Source organism: Podarcis pityusensis, assembly GCF_964106645.2.
Source record: "Podarcis pityusensis genome assembly, chromosome: 14".
NCBI classification, from domain to species: Eukaryota; Metazoa; Chordata; class Lepidosauria; order Squamata; family Lacertidae; genus Podarcis; species Podarcis pityusensis.
In genome coordinates, this window is record NC_138039.1 from 30463661 (window position 1) to 30487449 (window position 23789).

Here is a 23789-nt window from a genome sequence, read left to right on the forward strand (position 1 = left end):
GCCTGAAAGCGAGATGAACGCTGCATCCCCATAGTCACCTTTGACTGGACTTAACCGTCCAGGGGTCCTTTACCTTTACAAATATGTGTAGTAGGGTAAAGGTTGATCGTACCTGCTTCAATATGGCTACCTCTCGGTGTGTTTTACATTTGCACACCTGTTCAATATGTGTGTCAAAGATTTAAGTCCTCCGGGACAGACCTTTTCCTGCTCCAGTGTTTTATGCCCTAAATATTGATTGTTTTAGATTGTATTTGTGTTCTTTTCCCCCTCTCCCCCTTTTGTTTTGGCAGATTGAATTTTATTTATTTGTTTGTTTTAACAAAAGCAACAACCTTTTGAAAGAAAAATAAACCTTGTAACTGCATGTTTTCTAGACACTTTGTAAGAGTGCAAATCCACAGTGGAGGGAACAATTTGATTTTCACTACTTCTCTGACAGGAAGGATGTGTTGGAGATTGAGATCTGGGGAAAGGATAACAAAAAGCACGAAGAAGTTTTGGGAATGTAAGTTTTCCCCCTCTCTCTCTTTAAATATGTGTTTTGTGAAAGCCTTGAATATGAATGAAGTTGATGTGGGGAACAAAATGTGGATTAATCTCTCTTGCTCACTCATTCACTCGCTCTCAGTGTATTTATTTATTTGTTGCGTTTTTATCCCACCTTTTCCTCCAAGAAGCTCAAAGTGGCATATGTGGTTCTCCCCTTCCTCATTTAACCCCCCCACAACAACCCTGTGAGGTAGGTCAGGTTGAGAGGCGGTGACTGGCCCAAGGTCACCCAGTGAGCTTCATGACTGAGTAAGGATTTGAACCCTATCCCCACCTGAAGATATCAGTGATTGAACCTGGGACCTTCTGCTTATGAAACAGATTCTTTATTACTGAACTGCAACCCTGCAGTCTGCAAAGGATTACCATATTTCTCCGTTTATAACAAGATTTTTTGGCCCAAAAATAATGTCAAAAATTGGGGCTCGTCTTATTCACGGATAGTAGAATGTTGTGATGTGCGATTGGTTGTAGCTGGGAGCTGGAGCTGGAGATTGTCAGCGACGTTTGGGCGGTTGATTGGTGGCTGCAGTAAGGGTTGCTGATTGGCTCCCGCTGCGGCAATCGGGCGGGTGATTTGGGACTTTGGGACTGCTGACGGTGAGCTCATTCTGGTCAATCCTCCCCCCGCAAGAAGCAACTTCCCCTCATTTTCTTAATTTAGAGTCCCCCAAAATAGGGGGCGTGTTATACACAGGGGCATGTTATATATGGAAAAATACAGTACTCGTATTTAGAGGCTTATATATGTAGTGAGCCCAGCCATGGGGAATAAAATTTGCTTCTGCATAGCCCCATTCTCCCTTTGTCTGCTTCTTTGTCACTCTAGAATGTGATTCTGTGAACTGTACCACTTGCATTTGCATTTGCATGGGACGCAATGACTGCTGTGTTGGGTGCGGTCAAAAACAGCGGGAGGTCCCAGGTTGTGGAAGAGGAATTGATGGTGTAACCACTCTGAGAATTGTACAGGGGCCTCCTAACAACTCTCCGCACCCTTAACAAACCACAACTCCCAGGATTCTTTGGGAGTTGACTGTTTAAAGTGGTATCATAGTACTTTAAATGTATGGTGTGAATGTGGCCCATGCTGCATAACCAATTTAGAACATCCCGCACCTTCTGTTTTAAAAGTGTATATCCCAGCACATGCATATCTGTGGGCAACTCGTGGCAGTCAACAATCCATGTATAATAAGCTATTTCCTGAATACCAAAAGAGCTGGGGTGGATCTACACACAGGGGAAAAATGCTATAAATAAGTCAGAAATTAAATTGTTATAACAAAAATAATAAAAAAAAACCGCTATGGAAAATCGCATAGAATATATTTTACTCTCCAGCGCCATCTGGTGTTGCATGCTTATAACACATTCAAAATGTGGTTCTTTGGGCTATTGTAGCTGAGTCCCTGGTCTATAGTATGTGGGGATTCTCCTGGATACATCTCTATCACTAGAGACCATGGTGACTTCAGTGTTTAGGAGTGCCTGTCAGCTGGTAAGATAGCTTTGGCTGCTTTTGGACAAGGGTAGCCTGACCTGCTAGCTCAAAATGCACAGGTGAACTATGACCGTCATGTTAAACTGCCACTGGAAATATTGCACTGGCTGCTAATGAGCTACCTAGCTGAGTTCAAGCTGTTGGTGCAGGTATACAAAGGCTATATAGCTTGGGACCAGGATACCTGAAAGATAGTCTCACCCCCTATATACCCAACTGATCACTGCACTCTGATGGCAAGGCCTTCTGCAGATGCCAACTTATCAGGAGGTCTATTCCATACAATGTAGGAATCAGAGCTTCAGGAGTGTGGAACCTGCCCTTTGGAATTCCCTTTCCTTGAATATTAGACTGACGACACCATTTAGTGCCTGCTGAACACCTTCCTCTTCCAACAAACCTTTTAACTGGAGGTGTCTATCCCAGTTTGCATCTGTACTTCAAATTGTTTTTATATTTGTAATTGTTTGCATATACGGAATTGCTTTTACATATGGAGTTGTGTTTTTAGGCCATGTGTTTGCTGTGCAGTTACTTGTAGATATTTTATGGGACTCATAAATGAAATAAAATCAATAGTGAAATGAGCATAAATGTTTTTTAAAAAGCATTTACAAGATTTTAGGCATCAGCAAGACAAGGGTATGAAATAAATTTACATAAAGTCAAGTTAAAATAAAAACTCTAATTATCTGTATGTTTTAATATCTTACCTTCCCCCCTCCCTTTCTCTCATTTAAAAAATATCAGTGTTTAATTACTTTGAAATGATTGTTTTTTCTATGATTTAGCTGTTTCTATTTCATCTGTAAGCTGCCTTGAGACTCTGTCTGGGAAAAAGGCAGGGTATTAATAAGTATAAATGTAATAGTAATAGTAATAAACAACTAAATAGTTTAAGTGAAAGTTTAAACAAACAAGAGAGAGAGAGATGAAATCTCAAGTTTGGTGGCATCTGATATATTCCTGCTGATTGAAACCATCAGGTAAAGCAGGGTTAAATGCTGCTTTTCTCCAAGGCTGAAAGATTTTTGTACAGCCACTAACTATTCAAACCATCTGGGATCACTCAGACCACAGCCCAGACTTGATTGTACAGTTTTGCTAAGGAATTGCCAACAGAGTTCCCACCTGCACCGGTACAGCAGATCCCAAGCGAAACACATTTGCACGCTTAAAAAATAAGTGATTAAACTTTATGCGATCCAGTGGTATGAAAAGACTCAGTTAAGAAATGCGAACGCATATCGAGTTTTAATGTGGCAATCCAGCTGTTTAATTGCTTGTGTGTCTAATTGTTTACACAGCAGTTTATCTCAGTGCAATGCTACAATCCGTTCGCATCTCCCCCCGCCACCATGTGAGCATCAGATGGAATGCAAAGAACCCAGCAGTGATGGTTCCAAAATGGTCTCCCCCAAGGCGAGGGACTCGTAACTCTGCTGTAATGTCTACAACTGTTTACTGTATGAGTTGTTGTCCCCTATGTTACGTCTCCTCAGACCTCCTCTAGCGGCATGTCAGCCATGCAGATCAGGGGTTGGGATGCCGGAGAAATCTGAAGCAGTTTGCCTTTAAAGACAAGGCTCCCCAATTTGTACTTTTTGAAACCCAGATCTTTCATTTTATTTGCATTCATCTGAATTTTCAAATGTTGTTCTCCAGCAAAGTCATGTGTACAAAAATGCAGATACCGGGGTAAATTGTGTATAAAAATAGATATATCAGTTTTTTAAAAGGTACAAAAATGCATTACATTAGAGGAAACGGCTTTGCAAATGTGCATATTGAGCAAAATTTCATAGAAAAAAGTGCACGTTAGGAGAAATTTGCACTAAAATGCAGATGAATTTTTCACGAGGACTTCTTTTTTAAAAAATTGCAAACTGATGTGAAAATGTGGAGAACTGCATTTAGGATGGGAAAATGAGAAATGGAGAGGAACTGAAATTGACAGATTTGCCTGTCTCTAGCACGGGCAAGATGATTTACAGAATTAAGAGGCAATCTGCATAATATGCAGTTCTAACAAAGAGGAAGGCGTGTCACTCTCACCTTGAAAAGCATTCATTGGGGAGGAAGTGTATTGATGAGATAATTGGCATCCTGGGAGGTTTGCCAGCCATTACTGATAAGCCTGCAGGGGTTTTCCAGGGGTGGGGAATCTCTGACCATCCATTCTAATGTCCATCAGCCCTGGCCATTGTGTACACTGGTTCAACCTGATGGAAGTTGGGGTCTATCAGCATCCAAAGGTCTACAAGTTCTCCACACCTGTTGTTTGTGATTGAAAGAAGTATTTAGTTGCCCAAGAAGACTTGGTTTCATGTCTCTGCTGACGAAACAAAACATAGGGAGCAGCCCAAGTCAGACCACCTAGTCTTCTCCAGCTGGCCAGGGCTCTCCAAGGTTTCAGACAGGGTTTGCTCCCAGTCCTACCTGAAAAGGTTGTGGATTGAAGCTGGGGTCCTTCTGCATGCTAAGCAGATGTTCTACCACTGAACTATGCACCTTCCCCAAGTATGCTCAAGTGCAGCCTTTTAAGAGCAAACTTTCAGTTTCTTGTGCAACTGGCAACCACTTCTGCAAAGACATAAGCCAGAGTCGCTTCATTCCCTTGGTTTAAGCACTTACCGAAAGCAAATGCTTCAAATGACTTGCAAGTGGATTGCTTTGCCTCTATTGTACGCCACCGTCTTTTCCACCTGGAATGATGTTAGCTTGAATGTTTTGGGGGGAAAGAGGGAGAGGTTTTGTGTGCCCACCTTTTCTCTCCAAAACTGGCTATTTAGAAGTAGACTCTGCAATTTAGAGCAGATGGCTGGCAGCCACTGTGGTTCTACAGCTGGAAAGGGATCAAACTGGAGTAATGTGTGCCCCATTTACCTAGAAGGAACCCAACTTGAGGGAACCTCTGAGGATTTTTTTTAAATGGCCATTAAGAAAACACCTAAACAAGTTTTTGTTTAAATGAAAACCTGTCGACAGGCCTTAAGCACCGAAAGGCTGTCCAAAATCTTCCCGTCTCTGCCTGTGTTTGGAAACTCAATCCCACTACAACCCATGGCAGCAAAACTCTTCCTCTTTGAGTCCCTTTCAGTTGGAAGATGCAAATATTTGCTTAACGTCTTCCATAATAACTTTCATCTACAGAGCTTCTTGAAAAGTTTGCCCGATGTATTTCCGAGTAAAATGTATTTTAATGCTTTCACTCCAAGATTTTTCACAGCTACAAGGATGCAAGTCCCTCCCTTCTCAATTCTTGAAAAATACTTAAATGTTTTTGTTGCCCTCCACTTTTTTCAAAAAAGTGTAAGACACATATACATTAGGGGTAATGTAAGTTGAGTGGTTGATATTATCCGGCCTCACAAGGAATGTGCACATCATCTGCCCATAAAGAGGGAACTGGGCATATTTTCTGCTTAATATACATAATTCCAACAGGTCTTTGGGGACATGCATATGTTGACTGGAATATTACCCTAACATAAATCTTTAAAAATTGTTTGTGTGTGTAATGAAGAAGGTGTTGGAGACCCTTCTCTGGAACCCCCAACTATCTGAGCTTTTTTGATCTAACTCACTTTAAAGACAACTGTGCACATTGCAAGAAGTGTACAGTGGTACCTTGGGTTACATACGCTTCAGGTTACAGACTCCGCTAACCCAGAAATAGTACCTCGGGTTAAGAACTTTGCTTCAGGATGAGAACAGGAATTGTGTTCCGGCGGCACGGCGGCAACAGGAGGCCCCATTAGCTAAAGGGTGCTTCAAGTTAAGAACAGTTTCAGGTTAAGAACGGCGCTCCAGAATGAATTAAGTACTTAATCTGAGGTACCACTGTATAATGGGTGCGGTGTATAGTAATCTATAGTACTGTGCTGATGTTTTATCCTGTGATTTCCCCGACTATTCTTGCAGAAATTGACAAGAAAGAAATAGCATTCAGGAATTATCAAAGGGGAGAGAAAATGTTGGTGAAATTCTCACATGTGGAGTGCAGGGTTTCCCTCCCCAATTCGCCTTCCTTTTGTGGTTGCCAAGGTGCCTGGCCCATGCATTGTGGGGCAGATCCAAGATGGCAGCCAGCTGAAGGCTGATGAAGGAGCTTGAATATATCTGCCAATAAGGATTGAAGAATAGCCAAATGAATGAATCTAACCTACTGACTTGTCAAGGTCTTATTGCTCCTGACAATCTTCCTTTGATGGGGTGCGTTCAGAATTGAAATTAACTTTCCAGCAGAGTATCCATTCAGCCCTCCCAAGATTATGTTTAGATCAATCACCCTAACATTGAATGCAGTGGCCAGGGGGGTGTTTGAGAGTGTCTGTTCTTTCATTCTGCAAAGTCGTCTCACCAATGATTTTCATCCTGCAGTCTCCCTGGGTGCTTGTGCTTCAGATGTACAGCTTAGGGTGGTGCTATTGTGAAATAACTCCTCCCATAGTGCTTCCCAGATCAGGAAGCATGGGCCACTGGGGAGGCTGGAGAAATGTTTACTGGTACGTAAACTCTTCTGCAGATGAAGGAAACTTGTGTGTGTGAAATTGGAGGACGGATTTCAGCACAGCACTAGTAAGACAGTCTGCATGTTTTCTGAAACGGCTGCTGCACATTAATTCCAACCCCTTTTGATTCTATTGTTTTTAGGTGTAAAGTTGATGTTAGTGCACTCCCTGGAAAACAAGCCAACCATTTGGAATTGCCCTTGGAGAAACAGGCTGGGTCCCTGTTGATGGTGATCTCTGTCATTCCCTGCTCAGGAGTCTCTATCTCTGATTTGTGCGTTTGCCCTCTGGGAGACCCCAGTGAGAGGAAACAACTTTTCCAGCGCTATGTGAGTTCGAAGGCCTCCATTTCTCCTTAAGGAAAAATCAAGTGTGTGTGTGTAGAAGGGAATTGTACCAGAAAATGACGTCAAAGCCCAGATCCTAATCACATGTCTGTTAATGGGGGAATGAAATGTATCTCACACTAAATATTATGGCTGGTGTGATTTAATCAATTGTCTGTACAGTTAGCCCCAAGCCATATGGGTGGTTTGCATTTGATAGTTCTCAAAACAGTAATTTCCTTTACTATTACAGAGCAGGAGAGAGAGAGACAGATCTTTCTCCATCTTCCCCAAATTTGTTTCAGGTCTGTTTTGCACTTCCGATGTGACAATTGGCTATCAGATCAAGTTTAGTTAATTACAGAATGAGAATGGGGAAACTTTCCCATCCAAATGTTATTCGACTCCAGTTCCCATCAGCCCAAGCCAGCAGGGCCAATGGTATGGGATAATGATGGGAGTTGCAGTCCGACAATATCTGAAGTGCCACATGTTGCTCATCGTCACACTAGAGCACTGAACAGGAGCAGCCTGTGCCACTTAAGTAGGGTAGGTCACTGGTTTTAAATACATCCTCCTTGTGGGGAAAAGAGGGGCAGATATGTAGAAAGCATAGCCTTCTCGTTGACATGCTTGCTTTCTATATGCAGGGAGTTTTCCTTTCCTTTTTTTTCTTCCAATGTTAAGTTGTGGGTGAACATATCAGACGACACGGCGATTCTTCAAACAGCTCTTGTTTATTCACAGGCCAGAACAGAACTGAACTGAAGGGTTCAGTCAGCCTGCTTATATAGAGCTCCAGTACAACGTAATTGTAACAATTTTCTAAAACTATCCAATCAGTGAACGTCACTTTCGATCCCTTATTTGCATAACTATCTACGGTATCCCCCTGCTGGCCCAGGGTGAGAACTTCAGTACATAACATCCAACTAGGGGAAACATTCAAATATGAAATACTCCCAACCATCCCCTGCATTGCTGCAATCCAGGAAAATACCCTGGATTGTAAGAGTGAACACAGCTGGTTCTTGAAATCGGATTGACTCCCTGTGCCATCCTGGGACACAGCATATTTATAGATTCATTTAGATTCCATTCTTCAACATTTCAAGCAAGCATGGGACAGCCGTGCATTTTTCTGTGCACTTGTATGTGGTGGTGGGGAAAATGCCAGAAACTTTTAGAGTTCTGTGAACAATGTATGAAAAATAGGGTACAAAACAATCCAGAAATTTCCTTTCCAATCCAAGGAGAAGTTATAAATGACAGCTTTCTTTTTAAAAATGTTCCGTGCTATTGTGCTTTCCAGGCATTTATTTTTATGCAAATAGAAGGAATGCAATTTTAAAACAGCTATAGATATTCAACTGCAATGTTGTCATCACCATAAAATAAATTAGTCATGAGTTTATTGTTCAGGGGACTTGGGAGGGCAAGGAAGAGCCTTGAGCAGATCATAATTAAATGATTTCTTATAGTTTACTTACAGAGCTGTTGTCTAAATCACTATTTGGCCTTGCAAAGAATTTGTTCTTTAAGAAAGGCATAATACAAATGTGTAAATAAAATAAATGTTTAAAAATATTTTAACTTCTTCTGACAATGTTTTCGTTGCAGTGCATAAGGAACTCTTTCCATAACATAAAGGATATTGGATTTTTGCAAGTAAAAGTATTAAAAGCTGCTGATCTGTTGGCTGCTGATTTTTCTGGTATGAAATATTGCTGATCTAGACTTTAGATTATTTCCCCCAACATGTTATAGTAGAAGTTCCCAGCATTGACCCCTTTTTTATCTTATGAAAAATAGAAAATACCAAAGAGAATACATATATGATAGTGGCATTTTTTAAAAGTGTATGAGTCTTTCATATTTATTTATACAGCATGATCACATCTTACATGTGTTTAACTTGTGTGATTTCAAAGATACATGGTTGAAGGCAGGCTGGCTGAAATCATGCAAGTTAAATCCAAAAATCTCTTTTTGCTCTGGGTTCCTTTGGGGGTTACCTGGCATGCAGGAGTGCCAACTTGGCCCCACGACTGTGGGTACCTGGGGCTGTCGATGCCATGTATTATGCATGGCACTGGCACCAAAATTTGTGGGTGCCTGGCTCCCTCATGGGGAATTTTGTAGGAGTTCTGGCACCAAGGGCCCCAGGGAGTTTGGATTTGATATCCCGCTTTATTACTACCCTAAGGAGTCTCAACGCGGCTAACAATCTCCTTTCCCTTCCTCCCCCTCAACAAACACTCTGTGAGGTGAGTGAGTCTGAGAGACTTCGGAGAAGTGTGACTAGCCCAAAGTCACCCAGCAGCTGCATGTGGAGGAGTGGGGAAGCGAACCCGGTTCACCAGATTACGAGTATACTGCTCTTAACCACTACACCACACTGGCTCTCAAAGTTTGCTTGGTGCATTGGCTGTGGAACTACTAAGGATTCTCTCTCTCTTCCCCTCACCTGCTAGCCATTGGGTGCACCAAGGTTTGGGTACATGTGATTTTCATGCATATGCAGAACTCTTGGAACCGAACCCCCTTGTAAGATGTGATCATGCTGTACTTCAAACTTTTCTAAACTGCTTAACATTTTTCAAATCTCTAATTTGATTATTGTAACTCGCTGTACACGGGGCTGCCCTTGAAGCTGATCCAGAAACTCCAGCGGGTGCCGAATGCTGCGGCGAGGCTCCTTACAGGGTCCTTGCCATGGGATCACATTCATCCAGTGCTTTACCAACTGCACTGGCTCCCGGTGGAGTACAGGGTCAGGTTTAAAGTGCTGGTTTTGACCTTTAAAGCCCTATGCGGCCTAGGACCCACGTACCTATGGGACTGCCTCTCCTGGTATGCCCCGCGGAGGACCTTAAGGTCCACAAATGACAATTCTTTGGAGGTCCCAAGTCGCAAGGTGGTTAGATTAGTCTCAACTAGGACCAGGGCCTTTTCAGTACTGGCCCCAACTTGGTGGAACACTGTGTCACAAGAGACTAGGGCTCTGCGGGACTTGACATCTTTCCGCAGGGCCTGCAAGACAGAGCTGTTCCTCCTGGCCTTTGGTTTAGACTCAATCTGACCCTTATGTTTCTCTCCCCTTATGGTTTTGATCTATGTGGTACTATTAAAATGAGGCTGCATTTTAAATTGTATTTTAACCCGTATTTAAAATTGTTTCTTTTTCTTTCCCTATTATGTTTTTATTGTAATTTTACTGGCGTTAGCTGCCCTGAGCCCGGCTCTAGCCGGGGAGGGCGGGGTATAAATAAAAAATTATTATTATTATTATTATTATTAAGCATTGCAAACGGTGTACAATGTAAAAACAAGAGAAGAAATGCGATGGTGTGCTTGCATCAACACAACTGGACACCTTCACCTGCCTCAGCTGCAGCAAAACATGTCTTTCCCGTATCGGCCTCTACAGCCACAGCAGGCACTGCAACCTTCCATCAGGTTGACTTCACCTGCAAAGGCACACTCCACTATGGTCTCCCGAGACAGGCGGATGCTAACAAGTCATCTAAACAACAAATATGGGTTTCAATCAATAGAACAGTATGAAAACATAAAAACAAATACAACTGATTTAGGGGGCCCACACACACAGTAAACCAGGGCCCAGTGTTATGGGTCAGGGAAAGCCTGGCAATAGTATGTGTAGTAAGATTCATATACACATTAACACAGAATGAAAGCTAGCAAACATATTGTTGTGCTGAAATTTGTCCTCCACTTTCTCTGCAGAAGAGATTCTCATTTTTTCATCGTATGTCCAGGGCACAGTACAATGCAATCTGCAGTCATACCTTGGATCCTGAACGCCCTGGAACTCAGACATTTTGGCTCCCAAATGCCACAAACCCGGAAGTGAGTGTTCTGGTTTTTGAACGTTCTTTTGGAAGCTGAACGTCCGATGGGGCTTCTGCAGCTTCTGATTGGCTGCAGGGACTTCCTGCAGCCAATCAGAAGCTGCGATTTGGTTTTCTAATGTTTTAGAAGTTGAACAAACTTTTGGAATGGATTCCGTTCAACTTCCAAGCTATGACTGTACTATACAAAGTAGAGTCGCACCTGTTGCTCCACCCACATTTGCCTCTGGCTCCACCCACCACTGGTATGCATCCCCTAAGGCTGATAAAGAATCCCCACTCATAACCTACAGCCATAGTGCTCTAAAAGTTAGACCTGGGCGTGAGTTCCCAAGACTTATTTTAGCTGCTGCTACTAGTTTGCACAACTTCTAAGCTGCCTTTCATCTAACATAGATCCCCACTCGATTTATAAAAACAAACGCACACAATTTAAACATGATAAAGCCTGTTTTAAAATTATAAGGTTGCAAAACATTTTTCAGCAACGACAACATTTCAATAAGTACAGAAATAATTCATACAGCGACAGCACAACCTTGAGCAGACTGTTGTAAGGAAAATGCTGCATCTTTAACGTGCTGGGGCGGTAAATGAGCGAGTTTTGCAAGGAAAGGATACCATTTGCGCAGCGCTGTTTTCTTGTTTTGCAATAACTTATTTCCCTGCAGCAGAGTCATTTTCCAGTTGCCCTCACATAGCCCTCTGCTAGCTGAGTAGAACTTTTCAATAGTTGAAAGGTTTTCTAATATGCGATTCCTGCAACTCAAGCAAAAAAATGCATTACTGAAAAGGCTATATTGGAAGCTCTGAAATGAGGAAAAGTGTCGTCAAGCAGTTTACCAAGATAACTGGCAAGTTTTTTTTCAGTGGTCAAATAATGCACTAACAAATTATATATCTGGCTTTCCTTCCCAGGAAAAAGTGACCCCTTTTGTGTGTTGGAGCTGGGGAATGGCAGACTTCAGAGTTACACTGTTTACAAAAACCTTAATCCAGAATGGAACCAGGTCTTCACATTGTAAGTGGATTTGCATCTGAAACTTTATTTTAAGGTAGTTATTTGCTAGCCTTCATTGAAAGATTCCATAGAGCAGGGTTAAAACCAGTTCACAGAACTTATCAAGACAATTTAAGATCAGCATTGATTCAAGAGTCATTGAAGCTTGCCTATTTCTGTATTGCAGAGGAGTTCTGCATAATTTTTTTTCTAGAATCTACAGCAGCACAATACATTATTAGAATTAATTATCTGAGGCCATGCAAAGAATGATGCTATTTAGCTTAGATGCCACTGATGTCAAAATGTTTAAGTCGAAATGCATTTTTTCAAAATACGTCTTTTGCAACCCTCCTTCATCTATTATCCACCTTTAACCAGCAAGGCTCGGGGTGTGCTACAGTAATTTAAAACTCAGAATATCAAACAAATTAAGGCAAATTACCATTACAGGAATAGAGTGGTTCCTGAAAAGATACACCTCTTAAGTTTTAGAAATTATTTATGTGACATAACACACTGTATTTGCATTGCAATGTTGTAAAGCACATAAGGTATTTTGGTTATTATTGTATGTCCTATTGGCCTCTTGCCATAGTCTTCTTTTTTGTGAACTTTTAAATTCTTACACAGACATACATTATGTTCGTTTAGATCTTGACTTTTGTCATTCCTTTGTATCTATGAATCTCAACAGCCCCGTTAAAGACATCCACGATGTTCTAGAAGTGACGGTGTTTGATGAAGATGGAGATAAGCCTCCAGATTTCCTGGGCAAAGTTGCGATCCCTTTACTGTCTGTAAGTTTTTCTCTTTGGCTCTGCGTTATCGCTCCTGCCTTCAGTGGGATATGGCTACCTAGCCTGTTGCGTGTAGGAACTGTGCTGAAAAGAACAAAGTGCTTTGTGATTCGTAAGCTTCAGTCCGTATTTATGATGGTCCTTTATGTTGCAAGTGGGGTAGCCTTTCAGTCAAACTCTGTGATTAATTGAGAGAAAGAGAACGGAGATAACATTGGCTCATCAGCTTGATTTCCCTTCGGAATATAATATTATGCTATCTCTTCTTTCTTCCCTTTATTTTTTTGTACTCCAGGTGAGTTAGTACCAAATGAGTTGCTACACATTTTTCTCCAGGTGGTTTCAGAACTCTCTTAGGTGCCTGTTGTTGCGTGGCGAGTTCCCACCTCCCCCCTCAGAAATAAAGACACGAGACACAAGAATTCGAGTTAATGGGTCAAATTAGGCCACAACTTTATTGATTACAGGAATTGAGTGGTATTGGCTTAGGCATTGGTCCTAACAATTAACCGGCTTCAGCCCGCTGGCCGAAGACCGGTGAGGGTTAACCACTAGTAGGGGGAGTCCTGCTGAGGCATGTCAACTAGGAGCTCCCCCCGGAGTTACTGCTCGGGGGCGTGCCGTGGGCCCACACCTCCATAGGCTTAGGACAAGGCCACGCCCCCCGGAATCCTTTACCGGACTACCCTTTGTTTTGGGGGAAGGTGATGGCGCTTCCTTCCCCCCTTCATCTGCATAACAAAGGAACTGTACCCCTACCAATGCCTAACCGCCAATACCGGGGAGTTGTGACGGATTGCTATGAGGTAGGCGAAAACCAAGTGGCTGGTGCCAATCTGCCAAATGGGAAAATTCCTACCAGGCCCTTTGACGGCGACCAACCGAAGTCCATAGCATCGTCATAGAGCCTATCCTAACGGGAGGGAGGGGAGGGAAACCTGGCTAGCTGCAGCACAGGAAAGAGGGAGACCCTCGGCTGCGCCAGACCTAAATACGCGAGGCCACGCCCCTCAGGCCAGCCGATTGGCTGGCCTGGGGATGACGCGTCCGAGGATTCCCTAGTATCGCGGAGGCTGAAGCCAGCCCCTGCGAGCGTGGAGAGGGGCATGCAGCCCGCAACCCCACCTCCTCTCTAGCTCGGAAGTGGCTTTGCCAATTTATGAGTGAAAATCGACATAATATTTAAAGAGAAGTCATGAGTGTTCTTCCCTTTCATTGTTAGGGCACCCAGTGGTGGAACATGTCCTCATGGTGCCCAGGGCAGGTGTGCACAGCTGTGCTGGGGGGGGGAAAGCAGGGTATGGAGGGCAATATGAGGAGAACACAGCAGGGCAGGCATGCATTTTCCAATCAGTCTGGATTGGACTGATTGGAAGGGTGCGTGCCTGTTGTGTCCTCCTGATGCCCTGCCAGCCCCATGCTGCTTTGCGAAGCTGGGGTGTGCAATCCGACTCACAAAGCAGTGTGGGGTTGGTGGGGGTAGTGTGAGGAGCAAAATGCGCTCTTGAAGAAACCGTGCCTGGGGCGATGACCCCTCCCTCACCCCGCCCACGCTATACCTCTGAAGGCACCTTCTTCCCTTTCGTGGCATTTTGCACGACAGATGTGCATTCAGTTCCACAAATCGGGCCCTCCCTTAAAGAGGGACGTATTGTGGTGAGACCTGGAAAACCAACACCCTGTGTTGTGGGTAGGTACGATTGGTCAGCCACAACACCCGATTGGTAGGTCCCTCGAAGCTGGGTGCAATCTGGCCAATGGGATGCAGTCCAAACGGTTCGAGGGACCTATTTATGCCCATGAATGTGACCCAGAGCTTCCTTTTTTAGCTCGTGCATTGGAACACCCGCCCACCTCTCCCTAATTTTAGGGCTTGTGCTTGACCTTGCTATGCTGTTGTGTGATGTCTATCATTGAGACAGGGGCACGGCAGGAATTTCCCCCACTTGGCTGATTGGCTGTTGCCATTTGGGTTTTGCCTGCTGCGTAGCAAATCGTCACAACTTGTAAGGTTGTCGATAGGCTGTGGTTCAGGTGATAGGGATGGGAGAATGCTCTCGCCATCCCTATGTGAAGGGTATTCCATTAAAGGAATCCAGGGACTTGATGGTTTGGTTAACCCCTGAGAGGGGGTTGTGCCCATGCCTGAGTCCAGGGGGACATTTGGGTGGCAGAGTTAGCCCATTCCTGGCTTTCCGCTTATCCAGGTGTTCACCCTTGGCTGACCTATGCTGGAACCCTGGGTCAGCGCTACCTGCATGGCAGGGAGCTGGTTGAACCAGAGCCTATGCAACCAGTCACTTTCTGTAATCAATAAAGTTGTGGCCTAAATTCTGCCAAAAACCAAACCAAAAATTTGAGTCAAGTGTGAATTTATTTAAGGGGGGAGGTTTCTGTGTCTGAACACGCAAAGGCTGGGTTAGCAGTTTGCCTTGCCTGTCCTTAATGGTGCTTATGGTGGGATGCCAAGGGGTATTTATGGGGTGGGGTGGGCATTTGGCATTACCAGAGTGCTTTAACAGTAAATCCATCTTCCCAGGGAACTCTGGGAATTGTAGCTCTATTGGGGGAATAGGAGTCTCTTAACAATATTCTGCACTCTCATCAAACTACAGTTTCCAAGATTCTTTGGGTGGAAACCACGACTGTTTAAAGTGTTATGATACTGCTTTATAACGTTATAGGTTTGAGAGGGTCCATCTGGATGATACCCATGAGTCCCTTTGAAACCTGTGATCCTCTATATATGAGGTTAGAATCTATAGGTGGAAACATGCTGAACTGGTCAGTTGCTTTGAAAGATAATGGTCTTAGCTGGCCAGTTAAGTACTATCACTTGCATATCTGAAGAGGTTGTCCTGTTGCCATAGAGACAAACGGATGGACTTTCCCCTACCTTACCTGGCTGGAGGCCGCATCATCCTAGAATGGAGAACAATACACTAAGGGGGGGGGGGGTCTGTGTGAGAGAGTTTTGGCTGATGCTCTGTGCTGGACCCAAAACTGTGACTTAAGGCTTCACCCCAGTGGGAAAGCAAAATCTGCCGGGGTGTAAATGCTGAGGGTGCCCCCCCATCCTATGCTTGGATTGCATATATGTAAATAAAACCATATGTCCTATAGATACAGTCTCTGTTGACCTTCATTCCAGGAAAACTGAACCCTGGGTAAGCACAGGCACCCATTGAAGTCTCTTGCTGCATGGAGATTGGGGTTCACTCAACAACATGTATAGTACCTTGGTTGGATGCAAGCCTTAATTTTTTACATTATCACTTCTAAGCTTCATATTTCTCTTTCGACCTTGAACACAGCACCAGCGCCCCCTCTTTCACAATGTCCTTGACTTCAGGACTGCATTAAGCCCCTTCTGTAAAGGCTATAGCTGCTCAATGCTTGCTCAGACTTTTTTTTTTTTTGAACGGCCTGCATCATGTGACGGGCCGTTTGATGTTTACAGGGAAGGAACAACTCCTTAACATCTTTTATTCAATTTTTGATGACTCTGTTAATTTCTCCCTGAGTCCTCGTATCCCTGATGTTACTGGACAGGAGCGGTGTGAGCAGCTGGTCTCCTGGAGAGCAGGCGCCTGCCAAATGGTCTATGCGAGAGGCAGCCGGCTGTGTGAGATGACAGTGAGAAGATGTTAGATTCTGATTCCACCCCCCCTCCTTGATTTTATAGACATTTGTCAAGTGTCCCTCAGGATTTGCATAACAAGGCAAGCAAGAGGAGGCAGCGGGAGGGGAGGAGAAGTCTCTCTCTCTGTGTCTGCAATGTGAGAAAATTCCAAACTATTTCGTCTAGTTTCTTTGGCCACATTCACACCATACATTTAAAGGGCTATGATACCCTTCTCACCATTGAATACATCTTCCGTTCTTTTAGAATGGCAATGGCGCCCACCTGAGAGGTTGTGGTGAGGGGAAAAGGCCAACCTACACCCCTCACAGAGCTACAATTCCCAGAGTAGCTGAACTATCTATCTCTCTTCACGGGGAACTTTGGGAATTGGAGCTCTGTGAGGGAATAGGAGCCTCCTAACAAGTCTCACTGTTTCTTTCCTGGCAACTAAAGATATGTAACGGAGGCACCAGGTGACCCTCCCTTGAGAAATCTGGCATATAGTTGGCTGATATTTGATATCTTCTGGGACCATAGGCCGTGGCATTCAATGGAGCTTGGAAGTCTCAACACAGTGTATACTTTCCAAGTGCTGTGGGGAGAAAACAAGACATCCTGTTTCTTCGTGTGAGATCTTGGCAGCCATTTTGTCCATTGCAATCTCACATGCTCTCTTGCACCTTGCTCTCATCCCAAAAAAGGGGCCGCGATCTTGCGCAGCACCCAGAACCTCATGTTTTGGGGTGCCACACAATATCTGGCTCCCCAAAAGTGCTTTTGGGGGGCCAGAGCAATGTGCGCAAGCCTGGGAGTGTGTCCCGGAAGACACACGTTCCAGTTTTGTATCAGAAACAGTTGGAAGGTATGTACAGTGGTCTTCGGCATTTTAAATATTCCACATGCTTCACATTTCGTATCTACAGCAATCTTGCAAGGATGGTTTCAGTATTGCAGAGAGGGAGAAGGTAAGGTGGTTGGAGACTGAGAGATGGTGGCTTTTCTAAATTCATCATTGAATTTATGGGTTTTTTGGTAGTAACTTTGCTTCATCAGTTGTCTGGCCAAACAACCTATTGCTATTTGGAAGGAAAAATAACTATTTAAAATTGTAAATAACTGGAGCGAATGATTCCCTACTGGCTGGTGGGGTTCTGGAGTGTGTTTTGCTTGTTGGCTCTGTGTTATGTTTTAGACTTGCTTCAGTAAATAATAATACCCCTAATGTGAAGCTGGACCCTGATATTTTAAATCTCTGCTTTTGTTTTCTTAGCCAATTACGCTCTTTTAGGGCATGATCTCTCCAGTTTAAGAGAAATTCAAGCAGAGTACAGTTTAGCCGTTGAACTGATGCCTGTAGCAGAATGAGGTGCAGAAGACCCAAAGCTGGCATTTAATCTGCATATTAAATAGGAATTGGACTTTCCCTCTTCTCTCAGCCAGCATTCACCCCACTGTGGTGATGAGCAGCACTCAGAGGCTTATGAGTTGGATGAAGGCAAAGCACCTTAGGATGAAGGATGCTCATGCAGGATGCTCTATGGGAATCTCTTTGCCTCTGCTCATGCTCCGCTTGCATATAAAACAAAAGCACTGTCTCTCCAGCGTGCACCCTATAGCATTGCTGTGGAAAACTGAAGCGCACTCGGTGATATTGAGATTCTTATCTTTTTCTCGTTTTTTTTATTTCTTTCAATTTGCAGATTAGAAATGGTGAGCAAAGTTGCTACACACTGAAGAACAAAGACCTGGAACTTCCCTCAAAAGGTGTCATCTACTTGGAGCTGGATGTTCTATTTAATCCTGTAAGTCGAATGGCTTCAGAGAATCACCCTTTTCCTAGGAACATAGGGAGCTGCCTTACAGAGCAGATACTCTGCCAATGAGCCTGGCCTACCTCGCAGGCTTGTTGTCTGGCTAAAATGGTTAGGGGAGTTTGGTGCTAGGAGATCTAGTAATCTTCAAAAGTCTGGATGGGTTAAAAGAGTTGGTTGCTGAAGTACCAAACCAAGTTGGAGCATCTGAACATAAACACCAAAGTCATGCAATTATTTATATTCTTTCAAAGGTAAAAGCCAGTATCAGAACCTTTTTTCCACGCGAAAGGCGGTTTTTGGAAGACAACCGCAAGTTTTCAAAGAAGGTATGTTTGTCTCTCAGCTGGGATTGCCTTTGTCTTTTTTGTTGTGGTTTTAACTCAATTTTGTACATAAGGAACAATAGTTTGTGGCCGCAGAACATGAAGGCTTTGTTTTAAACATAAGGAGAGTTCCAAATTGGAACTCTTTAGTTTGTTTCAGATATACAGTGGTACCTCTGGTTATGAACTTAATTCGTTCCGGAGGTCCATTCTTAACCTGAAACTGTTCTTAACCTGAGGTACCATTTTAGCTAATGGGGCCTCCTGCTGCCACCATGCTGCTGCCGGACGATTTCTGTTCTCATCCTGGGGTAAAGTTCTTAACCCGAGGTACTACTTCTGGGTTAGTGGAGTCTGTAACCTGTAGTGTTTGTAACCTGAAGCGTCTGTAGCCCGAGGTACCACTGTACATAGACTGCTTTTTTGTCTAAGGGCTCCCAGACAGTTGCACAGGCTATTGATACAAAAGAGAGCTGCAATAAATGCACTAAAACAATCAAAACAATATAAAATAGCAAAATCATCAAATACCCACCAGTTGTACTGAATCTTCATTCAGGCTCTTACTACAGATGTGGCTCCCCAGCAATCCACCTCTCACTTGCAAATTGGGTTAACTCACTTACATGAATTACATGCTCCAGTCTCTGACCTAGGAGCAAGTCCACAGCCAGTTGCCCACGGGGAGTTCCCTCAGCCTCATCGCATGCCAAAGGAGAGACCCAAAAGGGTGACCTCCTCTCTCGAACAGCTCATTTGGTGTCAACTCACCATCCACAATCGCTTCCAAATAAATACCATGCCCCCTGCCCCTGAAATCAGCTACAGCTGTAGCAAAGTTTTTACTCTTCACAAGTCAGGCTAGGTGGCCACACTGGTGGAGGAAGGGGGTTGCAGGGGTTGCGGCCCGCTCTGGGTGCCATCCCTGAGGGGGGGCGACATTGGTGCCCCCCCATGCTTGCCATGTCCCCTGGACACTGTGCGTCCACCCCCATGCCGCTCTGGGTTCTGGAGCAGGTAGCTCTGCCTCTGGGTAGCCAAAACTTGCCTCTACATCAGACTGCTGTTCTAATGGTGCAGTGGCAAAGGGCTGGGGAGGCTAACGTTGGTACCTACCTCCCAGCCAGTGATCGTCCTGCTGTGGCTACCTGCCTCCCTTCAATAGTTGTCTCCTTTCATTTTGTCCTTTAGCGTTGGTGGAATAGTCAGGGAGGAGTAAAGAGATTTGTTGACACATTCCAAGCACACAGACTTAACTAGAGAGGGCATTTCCACATGCAGAAAGGTTAGATAGATACGCAAGAGCTTGCTTTATTTATTTATTTATTTAATTTTTTTTTATCATGCCCCTGTTCCTTTTTGTTTTGTTTTTAAAGTCCTCCTTGTTTTGAATCTTCTTTTCCCTCCCACCTCATGCTCACCAGATCTTGTCGAGAAACGTTGACCGTGTGAAAAGAATCACTATGGCAATATGGAACATGATACAGTTTCTCCAAAGCTGCTTTCTGTGGGAATCTCCCGTCAGGAGTGTGATAGCATTTGTGGTAAGTGGCTAAGCCTTCCTCACAGAATTAAATGTGTTCTCATAAATGACTTTTCTCAGTAGATGACTGTGAAATGCTCCTTGTTATGATGGGCTGTGCATGTGTCTGGAGGAATGGGTTATTTATATTTCAGAGAGCCATGTGGAGTTGAATTGCACCTCTATTTGGAGGTCTAAGTCTAATTTGGAGAAAAAGAACCATAGGGAGGATTCAAAGCTTGGGCTTTGAATTTGTCCCCCACCCTCAGTTAACAGCATTTGGAAAGCAGACTGAGGGAGCAAACAGGTCCCCTGGTCACATTCTTTCCCACTGTGGCAAAATCTCTGTTCAAATTATAGAAATTGGGTTGCATCCAATGACCTTTTGCTCAGAGTAAACCTATTGAAATTAAGGGGCCTAAATTAGATATACTCATTAATTTTAATTGGTCTACTGTGAGTCGAACTCAGTTGGATAAAAACCATTTTCCCTACATTGGGATATATGTTCATATAAACTAGCATGTGCAAATTATGTGCAAATCTGTCCCCTTTCTTGGCAATGTCAATATTTGGGGATGGGTCTACCGACATCCATATAGCAGCTGGCCTTTCCCAAGTTGTGCAGAACAACCAGGAACAGGTAAATCTGCTTATTTATTTGTATGCAAGCAACAAAATTGCATTTTGATACAGAATCTGGTGTGTGGCCTTACATAATATACACACACAAACACACTGAAATCTTTGCACATAGTCACATGTCATAAAGAAATATCTTGCCTATACTAGGCCCTATTGTGATAGCTTTGCCTATGAGCCCCTACCTGCAGCAGCCATTGACCAAGTCAATGAGAGCTAGTCTTCTTAATAAGATCGTCATGTCACCAAATCTGATTAGCTGCACTGTGCTGTGACACCAATACCATGTTATAGAAGCGGTGATGGGACCCTTTTCAGCCTGAAGGTCACATTCCCTTGTGGGTAACCTTCTGAGGAAGAGGGTATGTTTCAGTGATGGACGTTGCCTAATACAAGCCACCTACAAGGACGCGGGTGGCGGTGTGGGTAAAACCTCAGTGCCTAGGACTTGCCGATCGTATGGTCGGCAGTTCGAATCCCCGCGGCGGGGTGAGCTCCCGTCTTTTGGTCCCAGCTCCTGCCCACCTAGCAGTTCGAAAGCACCCCTAAGTGCAAGTAGATAAATAGGTACCGCTTTATAGCAGGAAGGTAAACGGCGTTTCAGTGTGCTGCGCTGGTGCTGGCTCGCCAGAGCAGCTTCGTCATGCTGGCCACGTGACCCGGAAGTGTCTTCAGACAGCGCTGGCTCCTGGCCTCTTAAGTGAGATGAGCGCACAACCCTAGAGTCGGACACGACTGGCCCGTATGGGCAGGGGTACCTTTACCTTTAATACAAGCAACAGATTTGATATATATGCCTTTGTATAGTATAAAGTACTAAGGCAGCAGTGGGAAGCCCTTTCCATTCCAAGGGACGCATTTCCTCATGGGGACCACATACCAGGGCTCGGTGTGGGAAAAGAGAGTATGACCAGCCACAGTCATCTCTATCCTTCCCTCACCCAGGCAAACAAGAGGTGTTACCACACTTGGATACATTCCAGCCAGGTAAAATGACAGAAGGAAGTCTAAGAGCTGGGTCAGAGACGGTTTGTGAGCCTGGGGAGCACGGCCTGGGTAGTGTCCCAGTCAGGGGTTTAGCAGTTTGCGGTTGCGCGGGGGGAGTGGGGTCACTGTCAGGCTCCCCCTTCCTCACCGCTGGCAGCCAGCAATGGGAAAACAAGAAGTTCTTACCATGTTATTTTATTCAAAATTCACAGAGAGAGACGGACTCTCAGATAATGGCGTAGCTCCAAGTAAAGTCCTACCCCTCTGTCTCTCCTATTCTACTTCATCCCTGCGCTGGCTGACATGTGCTTTCTGCATCTGAACTTTCTGTTCTACTACTCTCAATGCATGCCAGGTCCGGGGGGGGGGGGGGAGGTCCATGAATGCTTTCCAAAGACACTGAGTCTGTCAGCTGTCTCTCCCCTAGTGCTTTTTCTTCCTGCTACTCTCCCAGTATTTCCTAGCTCTTCCCCTCTGCAGCCTCTGAACTATGACCTTCTGCAAACCACTATTCTAAATCAACATTGTCCTCCTGTTCTTGGGAAGCTTCAGGAAGGGGTGGGTGGTCTTCACCATTCCTTCTCAGTCCAGTCCCTGACAGTCACAGACCCATTACTATTTCTGCAGCAAGCCCCCTTTCTGCAGTGTCCTGGAGCCCCCCAGTCAGCCTGAAAGGGGTACTTTTTAGCCATGGAGAAGAAGACTTCTCACCCTCTGTGCTGACTGGGGTTCCTCACCCCTGCAGTAGAATAAGAGAACATTCAGCACTGTCCTGTTTTGTTTTGTTTTTAATTATTATTCATATTACTTAACTGTATATGGTTGACCATTGATAAAATTATCTTGGTGTGTTATTGAAATAAATTCTCAGTCTTGATTCAGAGTCACTTGCTCATTTTGCAGAAGTTTGTGTTCTGGTTCTAAATCGTGACCTGCCCTTAGTGGGTGGATATGATTCTGGGCTGATTTGTCAGGATATCTTGATAGACCTTTTCCGTTCCATCTCTGAGTTTCTGCAAAGCCTCGTTTTCTTTAAATTAACGATTTGGTTACACCCTAGCAGCTCTTGGGCGTGCCACTTGCCAGAACTATGCAGGAAATAATTCTGCCCTGATTCTCATCATCTTTGGTCGTTCTCTCACTCTTTAGCTTATATTGGTCGAAAATAAAAATAGGAAAGAGTCTCATCAGCAAGTCCCAGCAGCCAAAATCCCACTGTTGTTTTTTTCAATTGTGACTTCAAATCCACATCCTCCACTCTCATCCACACACACACAAGCACACACACAAGCACACAAATTCATATATTTAATTTATATGATTTCATTTAGGAGTCTCACCCCACAAAATATATTGAAGCAATCTCGCAGTTAAGAGCCTCAATGACAAAACAATTAAAAACAATTCCATATATGTTTTCATGATCTCTGTGTTTTAATAGAGCATATATTAATGTATAGTTGTTTTTATAAGGATGCTTTCTGTCTTCTGATGGAAACAGCTGGCTAATATGGTGGTGGGCAGGTACATGACTAGGATCTAGGGATGGCTGAACCTGTAAATTTTCAGTTTCTCTCAATTTCTCATTTCCCCCAATCATGAGCTCATTTTCATTTCACTTTCAATTTGTATGCTGCCTTTCTGTATTACTATACCCAAGGCAGCTGAAGAAACAACTAAATAGACAGCAAAGATCACACACGTAATAACAATTTGATCCAATGAAAAAAGTTCAGTCTGTTGCATTCCTGTATGAGTTTGCAAACTTTTCTTTAAAACCCCCCAAAAGTGCATGAAAATTCATACACGTTTTTGTGTGCGCTTCTCCTAATGAATGCAAAAGTGAATCATATTCCAAGATTCCTCCTTTTAATAGTGTTTGGGAAGTTGCTTTGAATTGCCTTCTAAATCTCTGCTGAAAAGCTCCCTCTGCAGATTTTTGGTCCTGAAAGTTACGCCTGCCACATGGAGCTAATTGCTACCACGGGGTAATACATATTTTAAAAACATTTTAAAGGTAAATTTTAAGCGTTGAATTGCTGTTGTGAGGAATTATGCATCGTTGCACATTCTGCTTATAATTTTTTCGCCGGAATAATTACCCCTTCTATTGACAGTTTGCCAAGTATTAATGGTAATTATGCCATTTAATGAAATTACAGTTTTCTTAATGCAATTACTGTAATATGAGGGAAATTAAAAGGACGTTGTATTCGACTGTCTCTCCTCCACCCTTACTCCAGCCCTTTAAAAGTCTGTACAGACAAGTTTGTATGCAAGCTGGGGCTTTTTCTTATGAAATATG

The 23789-nt window shown here is 43.8% G+C and overlaps 1 protein-coding gene across 7 annotated transcripts in view; it reads left to right on the forward strand.

Moving 5' to 3' along the window:
- Positions 1-23789, forward strand: part of MCTP2 (multiple C2 and transmembrane domain containing 2) — a 120602-nt gene that overhangs the window by 49413 nt on the left and 47400 nt on the right. For all 7 annotated transcript variants that reach the window (XM_080982120.1, XM_080982117.1, XM_080982119.1 and 4 more), the window contains 8 exons: positions 378-508; positions 6713-6899; positions 8517-8610; positions 11690-11792; positions 12469-12571; positions 17897-17998; positions 18262-18336; positions 19758-19877. In XM_080982120.1, the coding sequence (XP_080838246.1) occupies positions 378-508; positions 6713-6899; positions 8517-8610; positions 11690-11792; positions 12469-12571; positions 17897-17998; positions 18262-18336; positions 19758-19877 (915 nt within the window). The remainder of the gene's footprint in view (positions 1-377; positions 509-6712; positions 6900-8516; positions 8611-11689; positions 11793-12468; positions 12572-17896; positions 17999-18261; positions 18337-19757; positions 19878-23789) is intronic.